This window comes from Takifugu rubripes, chromosome 21 (genome assembly GCF_901000725.2).
Source record: "Takifugu rubripes chromosome 21, fTakRub1.2, whole genome shotgun sequence".
Taxonomy (NCBI): domain Eukaryota; kingdom Metazoa; phylum Chordata; class Actinopteri; order Tetraodontiformes; family Tetraodontidae; genus Takifugu; species Takifugu rubripes.
In genome coordinates, this window is record NC_042305.1 from 8,331,107 (window position 1) to 8,352,623 (window position 21,517).

General features: G+C 49.4%; 1 protein-coding gene across 1 annotated transcript in view; it reads left to right on the forward strand.

Moving 5' to 3' along the window:
* Window positions 1-21,517, forward strand: part of fbrsl1 (fibrosin-like 1) — a 205,270-nt gene that overhangs the window by 36,142 nt on the left and 147,611 nt on the right. Inside the window, 1 exon segment of the mRNA XM_029829992.1 lies at window positions 11,293-11,517. Coding sequence (XP_029685852.1) covers window positions 11,293-11,517 — 225 coding nt within the window.

Below are 21,517 nucleotides of genomic sequence, written 5' to 3' on the forward strand. Positions count from 1 at the left end.
ATCCTTATTGGGAAAAGGGTCACAGGAGATGGTGAATCAGTGAAATGACTCAAAAAGCGTAGCCCAAAAAATATGTGTCTATAATTTAAAAGAAACCCAAGTGCTAAATGACATTAGCAGCAAAAACCTTGAGTTGTATGAATACATTTAAAGGCTCAGCAGACACACTTCCAGTTCAGAGAATTTATGGAGCTTGTTGCCGTCAAGGAACACGGCGTGTTGTTTACTCCGCCTCTATTTATTGACAGTATTTACGTGCCGGCAGTCATTCTTTTCAAGCCTACGTTAGCCTTCGATAGCCCCGTGTGCTAGGATCTTTATTTACCAGAATGCCTGGATCTGGATTCATGTATGTTCGGACTGGGAGTCGAACGTAAACACTGTAAGAGATGCATTCTAGAATGGAAACAGATACGGTGAGGTGGCCAGATGCCCCCCCCCTCCCCCAGCTGCTCTCTACCTGTTAAACACAGGATTTAAAGTGCACTCGGCAGGGTGCAATTATGCAGTCGGCGCTGTTCTGCCAGAGTTAAACGCAGCCCCTCTCCCCGCGCTCACTTGTCCGCTGCAGCCTGGAGGTAATTGTATCGCTGTCAGCCCTTTGTTGATGAGCTGCCGGCGTAATTGCTTTACGGTTTGACCTCTGGTTTTACTAACAGGCCGCCCGGTCAAGGGTCTGCGGCGGACCGGCGAGAGACGAAGCGCGCGGGCTTTTCTGCGGACGTGCTAGCGGTTTAGGGCGGCCGGATGGACCCGTTTCAGTCCGGTGATGCCGGCTGTGTGTCTGGCCTCCTTCGTTCTGGATGAGGAGGGCACGTCGCTGAAGCAGCCGAGTCAATTGGATTGTATATTAATGTAGAGGGACTTGTCTTTGGCGCAGAGCGACGGTGACGGCGGCCTGGCGTGGGCCCATGCGGGCCGGTCAAGGACAGCGAGGACATGCCCGACAGGATGGAGCGCACGCTGCGTTTCACCCCGACACGCGTGACCCTCTCATTCCTCCTCCTGCGGTAGCTCAGACACACAATAATTCCGAACGATCCGCTCGTCCTGCTGCTGTAATGAATCCGTAACCTCGCCCACGTTAACACAGTTAACATGTTGCTGGAGGAGACTTCCGAGTGTGTTAAACTCATTTTCAGTTGTGTTCACATTCATCCAAAGACGACGTGTGGATGAACCCGGCGGAGCGGCGCATCTTTGCAGGATTGCAGCTCCTTTGTGATGCGATTGTAAATTACCAACAGCTGCTGGATAATGAGCTCATCTTCAAAGCTAATGAAAGCTAACACGAGCCAGTTCACGTCTCAGCGCCTGTATTCACCCGTTTTTGTACATCTGAGCAAGAAGAGGCGATCTGGAAGCGTTTTGCCACTTTAAAATGATATTTCTCAACAATGTGGCCACTGGTGGTTTATTTTGAGAATATTTCAACTCTTTGACTGTGTAAAAGGGACTCCGAGGACACATCAAGGCAATAATTGAAGAGCTGTTGATTCTAGGGAAAGACGTGGAAGAAAAGGTTCTGGAGGGTGTGACGTGGACACCTTTGTGTGTGTGTGACATGGAAGAACCCCAGGACTTGACCCTCCCCCCCAACAAGCAACAGGAAGGCTTCTGCAGAGGCTGGGGGGGCAGAAGAAGAGGAGAAGGGGAGGACAGAAAAGACATAAATCAGGCTGTTTGTGTAGTATATGTATATTAGGACTTTATTGAGCCTAATATATTATATATTTATTATGTCGTATATAGAATGTGTTTTATATGAAGTCGTTGGAGGGGTCGGGCTAATGTATTATGAAAGTCCTCGCAAAGATAGAAGAACAAGGATGTGTGTGGTTTTTCCCATATTGTGTGTTAGGCCACAGATGCACGTCGTGAGTGTGGGCTTTAAGGAGGGCGTGAAAATAAAAGTCCGCTTTCTGCCGAGCAGAACTGACTTTAAAAGCGGCGAACCAACTGCAGAGAGCAGTAAAGTTCACGTGTCGAAAGTGTGAAATGTGTCGTTAACGACGGCCGCTCGCTGGACGGAGTGGAAGCCTCGCACACGTGTGTGATGGTGTGGTGCATCGCTTCCAGACTCGTGACCCCGGAGCCCTCTGAGCTTTTAGCACCAGGAACGCTTGAATCTGTTGCATTGGCGAGATTCCCTCTGCGGCGTCTGGATTCTCCTGTGCTAACCGCTAACATCTAAAGGTTACACGCCGACGGGATGAGCCTCGGTTACTCCACCGCAGCATTTCGGGGGGGGCCGTAATAAAAGCTTTTATCAAACTGTCTGATCCTGACCATGAATTTATGACTGCTGCCGAGTGTGGAAACACATTCCTGTTGTTGGAGCTGAACGGTGTGTGTGTGTGTCTGTGTGTCTGTGCTGCAGCAGTGCAGCAAATCGAAGTCTGTCACCACGACAGGCGCTAGTTCAGCGTAACGGACTTCATCGGCGACAATAAAGCGCCCGCTGGGATGAAGTGGCACACCTGCGGCCTGAACATTCCTCCGTGTTGTGGTCAGAAAGTTGCCGCTCCAAAACAACGAGCATGTTTTGTTAAGCGGTGTTGGAGCTTCTGTCCCCGGTTGTTCCGTGTTCCAGGAGGGCGGACGTGGCTCCAGCTCTAGGTTAGCCAAGAAAACCCTCAACCAAGCATCAGCGCCTACAGGCCTCCCCCCTGCAGCGTATCCGTGGTTACAGCCAATAAGAGGCTATTACCACCCTTATAGAGTGCAGTGATGGCGGCATGTGTGAGGTTTCCCGCCCTCCCCTGTCAGTCAGCCGTCTGAGTGGGCTTTCTCAGGCCCAGAACCCCCCACTTTCCCCCCGCGGCGTCGGCAAAATCGACTCCTCTCTCTGGTTCAGCTCGCAGCAGGACGCACTCACAAATTCGCCTGATGTGAAAAGACTTCTGAAGTCCCGCGAGTTAGTGACGAGGCGGAAACTCAGCGATGTAACCAGAGCCTTGAATTGGGTCTGAAAGGGGGGGGGGAAAAACGCCCGTCATCCGCTCTGTATTGTAGAAATGGGCGACGCTTTCCGCGGACGCCCCCGTTGTGTCATTAGCGCGAGTTTATTTCTTCTTCTGCTCCTGCGATGGGAAAAAGCCGCAGGATTCTGCAGGAGGACGCCCGCTCATAGCATGTGGGCATCGTAGCAGAACGCCGGGAGCTTCCTGTGACAACACAGGGGAGGTTCCAAAGGAGATTTCTTCCATGTAAAAGCTACTTCCTGCTATGTAGCGGAGAGAAGAGTCGTGGGAGGTAAACATGTAGCATTTCAGCAGCCACTCATTTCAACATCAGCAGTCCACCGTCAGTTCTTCAGGCAGTGGCAATAAATGGTTGCCCCCCACCCTTTAGCTGCTTTTGACCGCTCAGAAAACAGAGGAACACGAGCTCGTCGACAGACGCCCTCCAGTGGCCGACTGCAGTAGGGTCTTGGGCCAAGGCAGTTTCTCCAGATGCCACAGATTTGAGCTTTTTTTTTTCATACAGTGGGAGTGAGTGGCTATATCCTCCAGGTTCTACCACTACACCGTTTAGATGACTTTGTAGATTAGATTTAAGCCTATAGAACCCAGCTGCACAAAGCTGTGAAGGAACAGATTCCATGCGTGCGTGCTGGGATGGCGGCGGGAGCAGCAGCTGCAGTAAAGCGATACAGTCGGTGATGTAGCGAGAGAGCGAGTTTGACAGGCACAATAAACTGCTCAATCGGTGGCAGCCGAGCGAGCCGACGCGTCAGCAGATCACACAGCAGAACAGCAGTCGAGCGGCCTGGCGTAGCGGTACCGCCATCAGAGGGGCTCCCTGAATTCCATTTCCTCTGGCATGAAGGCCCTTAAGGAACGGCTCCCAACTCGGGCGCTCAGCCCGGAAACACACAAGATTACGTCAAACCCAAGCGACCCGTTTGTAAGATACAGGTTGGGCGAGTTCAATAAAGTCCAATGAGTCCGCTCGCTGATGCGCTGCACCTCTAAACGCCAACAACGGCCGTGTGCTGCCACGGTCTGGGATGTTGAGAGGAAATGAATCCCAGCGAATATTTAAATGTTTAATCGCTCCTTGAAATCGACTGATTAATAAATCAGATCCCCTCTAATAGAGGATCTTGGGTGTTTTGGATTCTGTTGAAGGAGCAGCAGGCAAATGGAATTCAAAAGGTCCTGCAATGGTTTAGAGAATAAGCTAATATTTGGAATCCCTCCTCGCCGCCGGCGTTTCAGCTTTGGCCAGATGTTGAAGAGAAAATACAGAAATGTAAATAAACGCTGGTTGTGGGAAACATTTAATAAAGTCGACGTCTTTGTCCTCCCCGCAGTTTGAAATGTTTGTGGGGGCTGTTAAACAGATGTTAAGCTGGTGTTTATTGTTTTGCTGCCCCCCCCCTCCTCCCAGTTATCGCTGCAGCCCCCCCGTTTCTCCCCACTCAGCACTCACGGGCCAGATGGCGTCACTCCAGGAGCCAATTGAAGCCCCGCACATGTGCACAAGATGGAACAATTACACAAACGCTCACGGCGGCGTCCCGCACATTAGCTGCGTCGCGACTCTGCCGTCGTTTACCGTACGTGAAATGCGCACGCGGGCGCACATTTACACAAACGTTTGCGTACCACCTGTGCAACCACGGGAATTCTATTTGTTGAGTCACTAATGCTCACAGTGAGTAAAGGCTTTCAGCGCACGTTCACATGTACGCAAAAATAAGTTCCATGTCGGGCGACGGGCTAGCGCCGAAACCGTAGAGCAACCACTGGAAGTGAGCCGGGTACCCAAAAGGCAGGTTGAGGAGGCATTTTGGTTCCAGTTTACCCAGGAAAATCTGAATTTGATATCAAACCAAAAAAAAAAGGGTCATGATCAGAGTCACCACCATCACTGATGACATTCCCATCATTCAAACTGAGAGAGAGAGATAGAGAGACAGAGAGAGAGAGAATATTGTCAATGAACACAGATGTTGTCACACGTAACACGCCGCACACAGGTGGCGTTGACCGCTCCGGTGGAATGGATGGACCCTGTAACCATCGAGTCACCTGAAGGGGAAAATCCTCCACGTTGCTCAACAAAAGTTGGAAAGGATGCACCCGGTTTAATCCTCACGCCAGCGAATTATCCAACAGTGATCAGCGTAAAAATGTGTTTGCTGCTGTTCACACGCTGATAAGCTTGTTGGCACGCAGGGCAACCAACCGTCTGGTTATACGCCTGGAGTGAGTCACAGGCCGGGTAAATAAACGTATGTCGCTAGTTAATCAAAAGTGAGTTTGATGCTGCTCAAAGTTTGGGCATCAGAGGAAGCGCGCTCGCCCGGCGTCTCTGTGGAGTTTCACACGAGCACGAGCGTAAGAGCTAGCGAGCACCACGCTGATTAAATCAATCCAGCCTAAATCATGACAAGGCAGAGTGATTTATCCCACATGCCAGCAGCCAGAGGCCAAGCGGCGATAAATCTGCTCAGGCACAGCTTTGGAAGCACAAAACGCTGTTTGAAGTAGTGCAACAAATCCCGCTGCTGCGCTTTACATAAAAGAACCAAAGAAAACCTTTAATCACAGCGAGGACGATTCCAGTCGGATCGTATTCTCGACTCGAGGGGACACGAATTCAGGGACGAGAAATGTTTCCAGTAAAAGAAGTCAAACAGGTTAAACTCAGGATGCTAGTGCTACAGATGCTACTTGATACGTGCTACAGACAGGAAGTCACAGTGGCAGTGAGCGAGCGAGCAGGACACATCAACCTGCGGGTGACCTTTTGAGCCTTCACCCGTTATAAAAGAGTGAAGCACCAAAGCCACTTTACCCTCCGGATGATTTTACGCAGCTGAGCTGTTGGTTGTGAAGCACTTTTACAGCGAAATCCAGTCGATTTCTTACCCGGTGAAGTGGATTCAGAGAATATTTGCTCATAATTCATCTGCCCCCGTCTCCCCAGGCTGCGTCTCCAAGACTCTTTGCCTCCTGGTTTATGCGAGCAGCTTCAGGGCTGCCGACGTCCCCGAGAGCCCAACGCATAAAGCTTCTTCTGGGAGCCGAGTGTGCTTTCATGGTGGTCAGCATTACAGTGGAAACCCTGCACGCTAGCGTCGGCTGTAAGGAAACCTGTGTTACGCACGCGCAACCCCCCCCCCCCCCCCTCCCTCCCATGCAGCGTGGAACGGCAACAGAGCTCTCCCGTACTGTTGCCAGGGTAACGTGGTCAAGTCATACCAGTCTCACAGACTCTTATTTGAGGCTAAACCCCAAATCTCCGCTCATTTTGACAATCCTCCAGTCCCAGAAAATCAGATTGTTTAATCCGTAGTCTTGTTTCTCCCTGTTTGACACGGAAATTTCAAATATTTGACAATCAAATTATAGATGGAGGCTCGTTCCGGTGACCCCCCCCTAAAAATCACTCGTTAGCGCATCTAAAACACTCAATCAGTTCATCATGGAACCCTGAACAAGTGGGAAGTGGAGGCTCTGGCACAGTTCTGGAGTGGAGGTGAGAACATCCCGGTGGTGTCGCCACCAGAAGAATCAACCCTCTCACATCAGAGAAGCATTTCCTTTGTACACCGTTGATACAGCTCTGTGATAAGGCTGCTCCATTATGGGCTGAAATCATTTAGCGATCCTTTCATACAGAGCGTGGACGCTTCAGGCAGTTGGCATATGGAAGTGATGTCACACACAAGCTGCTGCTGGCAGACGCGGCGCCGGATTAGCCCTTTCCTCCCGATTATAGATACAGAGAGAGTGGAAAGTCAGCGAGAGGACGCTGGACAGTGGAAACAAGGTCAGTCGGTGGTTGGAGACGACCGTGGCCTTGTGACACCTCGGAGACATTGACTTGATTTTCCGTGTCCTATGATGATTTTAAATTTGACCTTGTTTTTAAACCGGTTTAGATGCTCATGCGGATTTTTTCATCCCTAGTGTTTGTTTCCACTGTCAAATTAAATCAAAATCAAATCAATCTTTATTTATATAGCGTCTTATACAATCAAAATTGTTTCAAGGTGCTTTCCAGAATCCCAGGGCCTGACCCGAGACAAGCAACAGTGGCAAGGAAAAACTCCCCTTTAACAGGAAGAAACCTTGAGCAGGACCAGGCTCATGTAGGGGGACCCTCCTGCTGATGGGGGGGCTGAGGAGAGGAGAGGAGAGGAGAGGAGAGGAGAGGAGAGGAGAGGAGAGGAGAGGAGAGGAGAGGAGATGGAGAAGGAGGGGGAAGAGGAGAGGAGAGGAGAGGAGAGGAGAGGAGAGGAGAGGAGAGGAGAGGAGAGGAGAAGAGAGGAGAGGAGAGGAGAGGAGAGGAGAGGAGAGGAGAGGAGGGGAGAGGGAGGGAGAGGAGAGGAGAGGAGAGGGAGGGAGAGGAGAGGAGAGGAGAAGAGGCACAGAAACACACACAAAAATACACTATTTATACAGCGGGTCAGCGGGGTCGGAGGTCATCATGCAGCTCCGAGGGTGGCGTGCTTGTGCTTGTTTTCAATGAGCTTTATAAATAAAGTTGGATCGGAGCACAAATGAAGGTGGAAATATCCAGTGTCAGTATAATTAAGAGTAGCTTGACCCCCAACAGCGACCTTTTGTCCCGTTTATCGCCTCACAAATGTGTTTTTTTTCCGCGAAGGCGGTCCTGAGATGAGTGAAACTGCGTGCGTGTGTCGCTGTGTGAGCAGCTATGGAGGACACAGCCAGTCGCGGCAGCTGCAGGATTTGGGTGGTTTGATGGCAGCAGCGCCACAGATCCGTCAGTTTACATGAGTCACGAGCAGATGATCTCTGCACGTCCCTCCAGGACGCTGTGTTTGTGACACAAATAACTGCTGAGCTTTATTTAACCGTTTAAAATATGGCAGAACGGGTCAGGGAGGAGCAGAGACGGCAGAGACCTGAGCAAAGGTCAGATCTGGGAAATGACGGATGCTAATCTCTTATTGGACCTGGTCCGAGTAAAGAGGATGCTGCTTGTTTTGCTACATAGATTTAAAAGCCACGCGTTGCCATGGTTTCAATCCTGGCTAAATGAACCAGACATCAATCACGTCCCCTCCCCACAGGCCAGCATAACTGCACATTTGTGTGTTAATAATTGATTAAACCACTCAACAGCAGCAGCAAACTAAAGCAGAAATTTCGTCCTCTGGTTGTTTTTATGTTATTATTGATGGTTATTGGCTGAATGTCCTTTTAACACCTCTTTGAGTCTCTGCAGGTGATGAATTACCTGACAAGTGTGTGCTAATAGACTCACGAGGCCTTTGCTCGCAGCTTTGTGAACTGATGTGTTATTCTTTGAGCTGATGTGATGACATTCAATCTCTTGTGCGCAGAGTGTCCTTGAGAATATAAGAGAAGGTGTTTGGATTCCCTTTTGATGCCGGAATCCCGGTGAAGCACAGGATCCTTGCACTTGTTAATGCGCCACTCAGTATTGTAGAGTTTAAACACAGACCTTCGCCAGGATATCTGCCTTTTAAACCGCACAAACGCACGTTTTGTCTCCAGGTTGCTGTTACAGCAGGTACAGCACAGGTATGCTAACGGCTAGCCGGTCTGGGTTTATTCCAAGAACAGAGATTAACCTTTTATGTGATATTCTAGTAATTTAGTTGCTAAAAAGAACACCTCTGGCAGGTCTTTTCCTCCATGTGTGCTCCAGTAAAAGGCTTCCCCAAAGAATCAGACACCTTTTCATAGTTCCAGTGTCTGGTGATCTGGTCTTGTAATGTAGTTATAATATATATTATATCATTATTTAGGTGTGTAGCCATATCTAGCTGCTAGTTTGAATGACTCTCTTAACCGGAGTATGATGTGGTGCATAAACTCTGTTTTTGGGAATTATTTCAGCCCCCAATTCGTCTTAAATTTGCTGAAGTTGCCTCAGAAACCTCCGTTTATGGGGCATAATCAAAGTAGAAAAAGACACCGAGAGGCACCTGGAACAAAGTTAAAGTTCGGCCATTTTAAGCTGTGAGCTTCGAAGGCAAAAGATAAAAACAATGTCCCCATCTCACCTCCCCGTGGGGTGGAAGCAGCTTTAGAAGACACAGAGCGTGGCGTTGTTCAGTGGCGGAGCTGGTTTTTTCCCTCTGCAGTTCAGACGGAGCATGTGTTCCGGCAGGGTTGGGAATTGCAGCAACATTTTTGCTCCGGTGCTCAATGTAGCATAAAATAATTTATGAGGCAGCTCCTGGAACATTTGTGTTTTCAGGATCTGTGTCCTCTCTGGTTAATTCCAAGAGCATCCCAGGCTGCGTCCACCTCTTATTTTCCTTCCTGGTTCATGCGAGGCCTTCTGTCAGGTATGATGTCATTCATTAGCTGTTGCGGGGTGTGTTAGCCATCTGCTAACCTCCCACCCTCGGAGCCAATAATTTGATTGTTCATTTGCAGCGCTGAGCTGCCTGCAGTTTCCCCCGGCTGTGAACAGATGTTGCGACGTGAACCAGCGGCCCTCGGCCTTGAACCCCACGCTGCTTGGATCAGCGGCGTGCTGTCCTGCGTCATTCTGATGTACTGTAACGGCCACCGAGTGTCGCCAGCGCCGTTCGGGCCCGAAGAGATGTGAAGGCAACAGACGCCCAGACGGCCGACACAGCGCGGCACAAAGAGGCAGCCTGGCAGCCATTTCTCCACAGATGTGGGTCTGCATGAGGGTTTTGTGCTCCACCACATTGTCTCCTGTCTTCCCCTTAGCCTCAGAGCTCAGTTGGACCTCGGCGCCGTCATCTTACAGTGTCACATTGTGATTTTTAAGCCTTCTCGTCTGTGGGAACGTCGGCGGTTGTGGATTCTGCGCTGTTGAAATGTCTGAAACGCTCAGCTGCAAAGAGCTTAACAGACCTCTTTATGAATGAGCTCTAATACCTTCATTTAAACCTCGTTTGTTTCATTTCCTTCAGGGAGAACGTGTCAGCGTCGGCTGCTTATTTGCACTTCCAGACGCAGTATTTAATAGGATGTGTTGAAGACTTCAAGATATCTGGAAAATATAATTAAAAACCTCCTGCTACTTTCAAAGCCACATTGGATTCAACTGATTTTATTCAGCAGTTGCAAATCTTTGCCTTTCTTTCATCAGCAAGTAGCATTTGGCATCTTTCAGTGCCCTGAAAAGCAGATTTTTGGAGTGCAATGTTGCCACCCAAAATGGAGAACTATCGCTCGTTCTGTGGATGCTATTTACGGTATTCACGAGGTCAGCTGAGGGGAAAAGAAATCAAAAGAAAAGCAAAAACCAGTGAATGAGACCCTCAAGTGTCCCAGTAAACAAACGGATCTTCGCAGGCAGCAGCCGGAGCGTTCAGAGGAATGATGCATTAGAGAGGAAGTCGCTCTGTGTAAACGTTGAGCAACAGTTTTCCTCCAATGTCTATTAAAGCAGCACTTCATATCGTAAGCTCATTATATCTGAGCCATAAAGTGATTATGGGCTTCAGGAAGGCATTGTTCTGCTGGTGACAGGATTAAAGATGACTTTAGAGGGAGAAAGGGAAGAGCGCCGCTGCTCTCGGCGGCGGTTTGCTTGTTTTGTACGAGCCGGCAGCGATTCGGGGCTGCGTGCTTGACTCTCCGCCAGCTGCGGCGCCCCCTCCCTCCATTCTTTTACACATTACACTCTGTCTATCCAGCTCCTTATCTGTCAGCTTTGTTTGTGTTCAGAAGCCGCTCGACGTGTCCTTCATCTCAGGCTTGTCATCACCTGGTATACAATTGTTTCAAAGGTTTGAAGCGAGTCCTTGAGACGCCGACGGCAGTAAATCTCACTTGGCAGCCCGGCAGTGTGTCGAGCCTCTTTCTCTCTGTATTACCCGTATTTGTCTTCTGAAAAATGTCTGTGACGGCTGCGCGGAACCGTTTAGGCGCCATCATTCACAGCTCGGTGAATCTGCATCAGTTTGTTTCTCGCGGCGACGTTTTGAATCATCGTTTCTGTCCTCCATGAGCGCTCCTCTGCACATGCTATGATGCTCGCAGGGGAAGGGGCTGTTTTGGGTTTTAGGTCGTTTCTTGCGCGCCGATTTCATTTCGTTCTATGAGCCGAACACGATGGATGAGACGACAGAAATCCCAGCAGATTCCAGAGATCTTGAGCAAATTGTGGTCTGTGGCGCTCCGGCGTTCGAAGCGAGTCCGTGTTCCGCACCGGGGAGCTGCCTCACGGTCCCACAGTCATCAGACAAACGACCGTGACGTCTGTGTTGGTCATGTCTGCATCTCCACAGCCCGGAGACGGCAGTAATTTTATTACCGTCTGCTTTTCTAATGCGCTCTGTTCTCATCCCCGCAGAAGAAGAGCGGAGTCGTGAAGGCGCAGGAGAAGAAGGAGAGGTGGAAGGAGAAGAAGGTGGCCAAGCGGCAGAAGACGGAGGCCCAGGAGGAGGAGGAGGAAGAGGAGAACGTCCAGCCTGTGGTGGACCCCCTGGAGAATGGCTTCCTTCACCACGCCGAGCGCGAGCAGGAGCGGATGAACGAGAGGCTGCTGAAGAAGACCTACTCCAAGAAGAACAAAATGGTCAGTGCGTGTCCGTTGTGCTGAATCATTTGTCTCCTTAAAAAAATGGGGAAAAAAACAGCCGAAAAGACACTTTTTGGTGCCGTGTGACAGCTGAGGCCCAGTCGTTTTAAAGCAGAGGAGCGTTCTGAACGTCTCCTTGCGTCCGTGTCAGACGTGACTTATTCTTGCAGCGGCGGGGGGCTCTGCGCCGCTGCGCTTCTCATCGCTTCAGCCCTCTTTGTCAGGGCTGCATTGAATCAAATCGCACCGTTCCGTAGCGGATAAAAACCATTTAGTTGGAATACCGGCACTCGCCCTGGAGAGCTGTCACAGGGATATTTTGGATCAGCCTTAATCTGACTTTTTATTGCTCCAGCCAGCTTAAAGTGATGTTTTCTGTAATAAAGTTCGGTACCAGACTTTAAGAAGGTGTGCAACGGGAGCCGGAAGTGTTTATTCCGCGCTAAGAAGCCGTTGCTATATGCTGTCTTATGGTTAGTTTTATCCCTCTGCTCTATTTTTGTTTTCCTTCCTGACTGCAAAAGTGGATTTCTGTTTGTTTATGCAGATTGAGGAGTGTCAATATCCCATTCAAGCACAGCGCTGAGTCCACAGACTGCAAGTCTGTCCCAGTGAGATAACCCATCTATGTGTTAACAGTTTGTTTAAATGGGCGGATGTTTTTACACTCCTGTCCGAGGCCAAGATCCACCAAAGAGCTGTTGAGGATAAGAGGGGAAATGTAGTCAGGAAGCCAAACTAAATAATGAGGCGACGCAGCCAGGGGGCCTCCTCCACTGACAAAAATATCGGTCCAAGATAAGATTTCCTGAGGAAGTTAACATGGCTGAAAATGAGTTTGGCTTTGATGTTTGGTTTAAGATGGAGCCTGAGCTGGTGCTTGTTGCCCACCCGTCACTGCCGTGTGACACAATTATGGCTGATCAGCTTTCCGCTTCTAATGCGACTTCCTGTCATGTAGAAACCGGGATCCATAAAGTCATCAGAAGATTTACAACTCGGGTATACGGGATTTAACAAACCTCCGAATGATAGAACTCGGATATCTTCATTTTACACCTGTTTTAATCTGTGTCTCTCTGACGTAAACACCTTATTGTCTTTTTCAATGGTAACGCGCGACTGAAGTGTCTGTGGGAAGGTGGAACGTCCTCCGTGTGCTCACAATTCAACTGCAAATCCCAATTCCCAAAGACGTTTGTATTGTTTTGACAAGGAACAGCGATGGTGTGTTCACAGGCTGTGGGGAAACTCAGCGCAGATAAATCCAATGACACAAACATGTTCCCTCACTGGTGAATTATAGATAACACAATGAAAAATGAAAATAAATAAACACTGAGACGGCTGAATGGATCCCCGCAGAATGAATTAAGGCCACACAAGAACTCGGTGTGGATATTTGCCGGTTTATTGCAGATCGTAGCGGGTAGCTGCCAACGCAAACAACTTTGTTTTCCATTTACTTTGCTGACAAATGCAGGCACATGTTCCCTGATTATTGTCTTATGTAACTTGCTTTAGTCCAGTCCTCCCTTTGTGGGTTCTGGTGGCACTCGCTCAGCCCGTCCTGTCCATTCTGGAGCCGACAGCTAAAGCAAATAATGGACGATATTTAGAAGATGTTCAGATTGTTTCTTCAGTTCAATGACGCGGCCATAAAATCCAAGTGTCGCCCATCCCCACGTACCGAAAATGCTCGTTTCCAGATGGATGGCGCTTTGATCATGGGCTCTGTGTGTGTATGTGTGTGTGTGTTGGCCACAGAGCACCTTGGCAACAGTGCCCTCAGCCTCTCCGGCTTCCTGTTGTCTGCCGTCCTTCTCTTTGCCGGTAAGTCAGCGCGCTGATGAAGATGTGCACGTTTGCTCCCGCACCTTTAGCCCCAGCAACGTGAAGCAGACGGACACACATGCGCACAAAAAAACAAACGAAGCAAACGAGGCCGCCGTCTGGACGGTAAAGTCGGGGGGGGGTTTTAGAGGTGTTTTTCTTTTCACACACTGACTTTGCAGATCTAAAACCGGACAGAAGCGTGTTTTACACCTATATTTCTGTCAGAGGAGCCTCCCTGCTCTGGCGAGGTAAACCGTCATTTCCCCCCCCCCCCCCCGGTTGCCCGGAGACAGGAGCTGCTGTGTCTGAACAGTTTGTCACACTCTTGATCTAATTATGGGACTCGACAGTACTTCAGGAGCGGTCCAGCTAAATATGTGTTGGTGTGACGCATCCCCCCGAGTCACGCTTGTTCAGAAATGTCATACACACACACACACACACACACGTATCAAAGGTAAAGCCCTCTCCTCTGTACAGCAGAAACATCCAGCATCTTTGCTGCAGCGGCAAGGCTCCATCCGGATTATTCCCTCTTCCCAGTATCCGGGTGTGTGGAGGCGGCAGATTTGCTGCAGCATTAGGAGACGGCGACCACGAGCTCGGAGGCGTACACAGACGGGCCGATGCGCCCGTGCCCATCAGTGGCAGCGCTCTTGGGAGGATGATGAGGATAAGCGATGATGGTGGGTTAGTTGTTATCAGTGATGCCGCGAAGGTGCCTGAGCAGAAAGCTTCCGGGTCCTGATATCCCCCAGAATCCTCTTCTCCGACCTCAGCTGGGAAAGGCTCCGGGCTGCAGTTGAGTGCAGTTGACTGGTTCTAATCCTTTTTAGTTTGAGCAGAGAGTTTTCATTTGAATGCGGCTTTGGTTTAGACCATTTATTTTGTTATCGACTATTGTTTAAGGGGCTCCCTGAAATTTGGACCATTTAAGCCGCAGACTGAGAAGCTTGTAGGTGGTAATGTGATAGCACAAGGTCTTTAGCCCTCAGGTTAAGGCTGCACTCTAACAAAGAGTATTATTAGACAAATAGATGATTAGTTACACGGCAGAGGTGTCATGCCTGTGTGTGCGAGTGTGTGTGTGTGTGTGTGTGTGTGTGTGTGTGTGTGTGTGTGTGTGTGTGTGTGTGTGTGTGTGTGCACTGAGGACAAAGACAGATGAGTGACTCCTTAATCAAGCTTGTCAGATCAATTAGCTGCATGTAATATGAACATGTACCTCCGATCATGTGGCAGATAATTGTCCTTACACATCAGACACGTTAGCCGATAAATGACTTTATTCATAACCCCCCTCTGCCCACACACACACACACACACACATGTACACACAGTTAGTTCCTGGCCTTTTCAGTCTAATCTCCTCCATTAAAGGTTTGGAAGGTTGAGCTGCAGATGGTTTTCTGGATCTGCCAGGTGTCTTTTTTCTCTGATACTAGAACTACAATCACGCGTAAAAGGAGGAGTATGGCTTACATCACCAGTCTGCCCTGCAGCTGCGCCACTGGTTTTAACCAGTAACCTTATACACACACACACACACATGCTGTGTGGTTAATGTGGTGCAATCCTGGAGGGGAGTGAAAGGTCTTTTCTAAATAAAAGATGCCTTTTCCCTTGAGTCTGTAGCAACAAACAATAGAGATATGAAATGCAAAAGATTAAATGCGTGTATTTTTGGATTTCTCCGCTTTAATTGCAGCTGCAGTTTAACATATAGTTTAGTTTCACTGGAGCAGAGTAAAGCTGGCTAATTAGCTCTGATCAGACAGCGGATGTCTGAAAATCTCATAAATGTTGCAGTTAAACACTTCATAAATACTTAGATTAAAAACATGCCCGGACATGAGATGTGTTTTAATCACCGCACACAGCTCAAATTAGCACGCAAATCATTTTTTGTAATATAATTGAGAAGGAGGAGGATTTATTCCTGATAAGAAAAGCAAATGACAGCCAGGATGGGGCCAATATTGAAAAAGGGACACACTTATTCCGAAGTTTGTGGAGGCGCGCAGACGTCTTCACTCACGCCGTGCTTGAGTGTGTGTGTGTGTGTTTTAAGTTTCCTACATGCCGTCTATTTTTGCTCAGCAGACAGTCTGACCACAGTGAGTTTATTGTAAGGAGCCAGAGCTGGTCCCCCTGGAGTTCCACTGGAGCTGGTGCTGTTGACATTGCCCAACAAGTTAAAGGAAGGCTGGGAAAGGACGAGGACACGGTCTCACCAGTGTCGGGTGGTGGTGGGGTGGGGGGGGGGGTCTCCTTGGACATTTTGGAAATGAGTCCAAATGCTGTCATTGACCCAGTAAACTCAGACCGGGGGGAAGCATCACTGCTGTCATAAACGGTGTTCCTGGGGTGGATCAAAGACCCGGCGGTGACAGATGTGACCCGCGGGAGCGATTCCGACACGCCGGATTTCAGTGGGAAAACCTGCGGTAAAATTACCTCCAAGTATATTTAGCCCTCGCGGGATTGGCTCCCCAGCATCCATCACCCGTCCGCCTCCCCCTGCCTCCCGACCACTTAGGCGAGCAGAGAGAGCCCAAAATAGAAGCTGAAAGAGAGGGAAGAGACTCGCCCGAGCCGGACAGCCCCTGCCCCCGCTGTGCCTACCCAGGTGAATATTGCACGGGACAGTGCACAGTGATTAATGTCTGACCATGTACGGTGCTTGGCTGGGGCACACACACACACACACACACACACACACAGACTCTCATTTTTAACAAGCCCGGGTCATTGAGATACAGCAGGGTTGGTGCAGAGGAGCCACTCTGGGGACAGTTAGCTCTGGGAACATTAAATGATCAGGCATCTGAAGGGGCTCCCACCCTGGGACTGCACTGGGGCCATCGCCACATCACTGCACCTTTGTGAGGACTTTTCCATTTTGCAGCTGCGCGTTGCCGCAGCCCCGGTGTGCCGGACGCCACGGCGACGGCGAAGTCATCATCAGTTTATTAGAGCATCATTTCTCTCTCTGCCGGCTTTCTGGGTGGTTTTTGATTAGTTTCTTTCTTTATGTGATTTATTAAAGTGGGACCTCCCAGGCTGCACCGTATTCCAGTTTTGCATCTACTTGAGGATCTGTAGCTATAGCAACAGATGAATTTGCCCCTAGTAGATGTTTAACAAGAGCAGACAGCAGGCAGAGACACTTTATTACAACTGGTGCTTTATGATTTACAGCCTTGTTGTGGTTTATATTGCTGCGATGGTTCAGAAATGCGTGTGTGTCGTGTGACATCACGTGTGCTTTAAAGCACCATAGCAAAGATCACTTTAACAGGCATCAGAAATGAGGTTGTCAGAGTGATTCTGGCTTTTCTAAAGAACGGGGCCAATATCTTTATTTAACTCGTTGATCCAGCCATGAAAGCGTATCATCTGTGATCAACCTGTTTGTAGATGAAAAGGTGGCCAGGTTTATGTAACCATGACCTCCACAGCTACTCTCTATAAAGGCTAAAGCTCATAAAAGGTTGTGAATATATCTTTTTATATGGGACCCTGTTTTCAATTGGACTTGGATTCTATAACAAATCCTATAAAACTGCAACACTTAACACTTCAGACTTTAGAGGCTTCAGCATTTATGCTAAGCTAATTAGCTAATTATCTTCCCCTTTCTCTCAGTAGAGAATCAAAATATTGACAGTAATAAATGGCGACGTTTCCTTTAAACAAGTCGAGTCATAGTTTAAGTGAATACATAACTGAGACTGTACTTTCCTGTTGGCCTCTAGCTCTGATGGAGGTTGGATCATTACTCTCCAGCAGCAGATTTCACCATTTAGCTTGATGCTCAACACATCTACCAACACTTTGGTGACATTTACTGTGCCTCGTAGCTCTATGCTCCGACTCTTCTTCAATTTGTAAAGGGAGAACCATTATCATCCCGTTGGGGAGAGCTGAGGATGGAATCGGTGAAGTGCAGTTGATTTAACAGGTGCTGGCAGATTTTACGGCATATTGGAACTCCCCATCAGACGTCTGCATCTGTGGTTCTGATAGTTCTATAAGCTGAATATCTTTACGAGCAGTACTACTCCTACTACCAAAATAACAATTAAAATGCTGTTTTGAGAGTTTCATGACTCGGTGTTTAGTGGGCTTGAGATTGTTAACACAGCTCGTGTGTGTGTGTGTCAGAGTGTGTGTGATTCACACAAACGCTAAAACCCTGTAACTCAGAACTGTCAGGTATCGGGTTTCCTGGCTCGCACCACATCCGGAGTCTGACTGGTGCAGGGTGCTGCGTTACACATGTGGCACTGAGATCGACAGGATCTGGTGTTTGTGCCGTTGTGAGTGGGTGGGCGGTGGCTGGGTGGTGGTCCCGAGGCCCGGCTGAAAGGAGAAGTGTCTTGTAGTCGCTCGAGGTCTTTTGTTCGCAGGCCTGTGTGTTTTGACAGATGAGGAAAGACGCTAAGGAGGCCGGCTCTTACGAAGCCTTCGTGTTGTTCTCTGCGCCCATTTTCCCCTCATCATATTGGAATCAATTTGTTTAGACTAATTATTGTCTCAGTCAGCAGCTTGATTCCATTTGTGTGCGCTGCTTCCTCTCACAGAACACGCTCGCCACATGTTGCTTTGCAGGGTTCATGTGTGTGTGAGAGGGAATGTGTTGACGTAGCATGCCTCTGATGCTTTGCGTCATTGTCACCGTTTGTATTTTTAAGTGCCCCACAGTTGTTTCCCCCCCGCTTTATCCTATTTGGGTCACCCCGTTAATGGGATCAGCTCCGACCCTTGCCCCTGTTTTTGTGGCCTCGTATGTAGGTGAGGGTGGTGGGTTAAGGGGGTTAGTGAGCAGTAAAGCTGGACATTAACTCAAATGGATTAAATGGGATTAGTGGCGACACTGAGACAGATGTGATCGCTCTTCGACCAACTGCGCCCAGATTTGTAACGGTGCGGCACTGCCCCCTGGTGCATTTAAGGGGCACTGCAGTCGCGTAAGCCTGAAAGCAGTGGGCGATGCTGTGGTTGGGCTTTGCTGATACATCACATTGTCCATTGGGGGTCACTGTTCCCATTTGAAAATAGTGGAAAAGGGCTTCCTCTCTCCTGCTCTGCCATTTTGTGTGCCTAATGTAAAGGCCGCCTGGGCTTGCAATGTAGAACCCAGTAAGACGACCTTATGTAGGTTTCATCAACCTGCTCCCTGCAGCATTCTCTAATGGACGCTTAATGTGCCTTCAAAATATTGCCACGACGGCAACAACGACAACGCCAGAGTTGATGAAATGCCGCTGGAGCACAGAGATGCATGTGGGCTGCGTGTGCCAGATCTGTTGCTCATATCTCCTCATTATGATGGCAAATGCTACCATGCTAGGTCAAATGTACCCACATCAGTCAGAGATCTGTTTGATTTCAGCCCATCCTCCTTGTATAATTGGTATACAGAGTTATTTAAACAGTGTGTATTTCCCCCTCTCTGACTTGATGGTGGTATTTAAGGAATGCTGTTGATGCCTGTGTGCCTTTGAATTCACGTCATGTGTTCAGTTCTCATTTGTCCTCCCTTAAAGGCCATTCACACAGTAGCAATTGAACCAAGGGCTATAATTGTGTTTTCATGTACTATAGATCCTGTCATTATGCCCCTGGGTCTGCAGGCAGTTATTTGATGACAGCTGACAAGGAGGTGCGGCTCCTTTGAGGTGGGGGGCAGCACTTGCACAAAAGCCACAATTACTTCCTGGACGTTCCCCAGAGCTCAGTGGTTGGAGTGTGCATGTAAAATGATGTGGGAGCAGCCATTTGCAAAACAAAGGCGGCGGGGGTGTGTGTGTGTGGGGGGGGGGGCAGTGTGTGTGAGTGCGTGTGTTTGGAGGTGATGCGAATGATTGCTTCTCCACAATAAAGCATGTTCACCCTGAGGGAGTGTATGTGGCAGACAGCGTTTGACACGCCCGCTAGTCGTCCCCCAGGAGTTGGATCCAGAAGGCAGCATGGTTCTTGTCGAAAGACGAGGGTCAGGGTTCATCCTCAGACTCTGAGGGGAGGAGATGGCCCAAGGGGTGGAACTCCCAGTCCTGTGGGTGTGAAGTGCCCCGTACGCTCAGCCTCAAGTCGTGGTTTCAGTTCCCAGAGGAAACCAGCTATCATCTACTTGTTATTATGGTTTAAACTCGACGCAAATTTGGCCTCGTCTTTCCAAAGGTGCGCTCTCGTGCTGCGCCACCTTTCCGGGTCTAGTCCACAAAAGGGACTCTACAGATGGAGGAAAACATCTGAGGTCAATTGGAAGATGGAAGATGTGATTGAGCTCACAGGCGAGCATTGACCTATGGCACTGAGCCGTAGACCTCAGTATCAACAATTAGAGGAGCATCATTGCTGATGCGAGCTGGGAGAGCGTTCTGGAAGGTCACGGGGCTGAATTAGCCCGGTCTCTCTCCGTTTAATTAATAGGCCGGTAATGGAAGTATAATTGCTCTTCAAAGCGGAGTCCCCTTTGACGCTAATATAGTCCAGCGTTGTACTCCTGGGCCGCTCTGAATGTCCACGCAGGCTAACATAGGCTTGTCCTTGCGACAAAGTGAGGACCAGCAGCCACTGACACTGCCGTAGCCACGGAGACGCACGGCGGAACGGTACTGGAGCGCATGAAATATTCAGCAGCAATTTCCCCATCGTTTAAAATAATGCCCTGAAATGTTAATGCACTCCAGCTGCTTGTTTTAAGTGCAAGGCATCCCAAGGTGCCTGTGTTTTGACTGCATGGTGTTGCTATGTGTGTGTGTGTGTGTGTGTGTGTGGGGGGGGGTGCTTAAGCTGATGTTGGTGTGAAAGTAATGCGCTAAAGTGGTGAATTACCACAGCCAGGGACCTGGGCTAAGACAGACACCTGAAGCATAGGTCTAAAGCCAGTGCACACACACACACACACACACACACACACACAAAGCTGACATTGATTTTCATTAGATACACAATAGCTGACATGTTGACAGGTTCACCAGTCCTCTGAGTTCTAAATGTGTCTATTACCGGAGGATTACGCAGGCCCAGGGTTTCTACGGTGACAGGCCATGATCTGATACCCTCTGCCAATAACCCAGCCTCACCCTGTAGGTGCCACTTCAACCTTATCCTGCAGGAGACACCGCGATGTTATCGCGCCCGCTGATACTTCCCTCACCTGATACACTCTGCGGATTAGAGAGGAACTTGCCGCCGGCAACGAAAATAAATAAATAAATAAAACATGTCTGCATCTGCGGACACGGTTCAGTGAAACTATTAATGCCGCGAGCGCGAGGGAGGCTCAGGTTTGCTTATTCATTTTGTCGTCGGGGAGAAACACGCAGTTTCTTCGGAATTCTGCTCATCCGGCGGTCGCGCTGCCGTGCAGAGGAACGCACACTTGGTTGCACACGTGCTCAATGTGACGGTGCCCTTCAGACCTGACAGCAAGGCATCCCATATCTGTGGTATTTTACATGGGCTTTGCAACAGTTATTCCAGTCGGCGGTCCGGAGCTTTTCCCGGTGCTTGTGCCCACGGTGTGGCTTTGGTCGACGGTACCGGGGGGAAAAACGAGCTATCTGGAGGGAGGTGGCGCTGCCTGCTAGCCGGGGCAGCAAAGCTGCGCGCGGATTTGATGTGGAAACATCGGGAACGCCGTGGACTTGGGACACGCAGGTTTCAGCAGCGTCGGCACCAACGCCGCCTTTAATCTGGCCTTCGGTGGCCGCCAGAAACGGGGGGCGAGGGGGCGCCGGGGGCTGGGCCAGTTGGGGCATTCGTTAACTATTCAGCAAGGGCCTCTTGCTTGTCGTGCGTGACGATACGTCTAGCCTTTGGTGGCGCAGAGGGCTTTGTCACAGCAAATGACAGTGACCTCCCCTGTGCCCCGCTCCCCCACAAGCTTCTAGCGGAATTGATTAGGCATAATTAGAGGGAGTCAGAAGCGAAGGCAAGTGGTGCTAAATAAATTTGGGTAGTGTTAATTGCAGATTCCACTGTGTCTGTGTGTGGCACTGTGAAGGGTAGAGAAACACTTAGCCACCGGCTGACAATGGAAGATTAATTGGACTCCTCCAATGAACATAATTAGACTGATTGTTGAGAGAGATAAAGCAATGGTTTTATGAGTGCAGCAGCACTGACAGAGCTAAGAATATCATCCCTC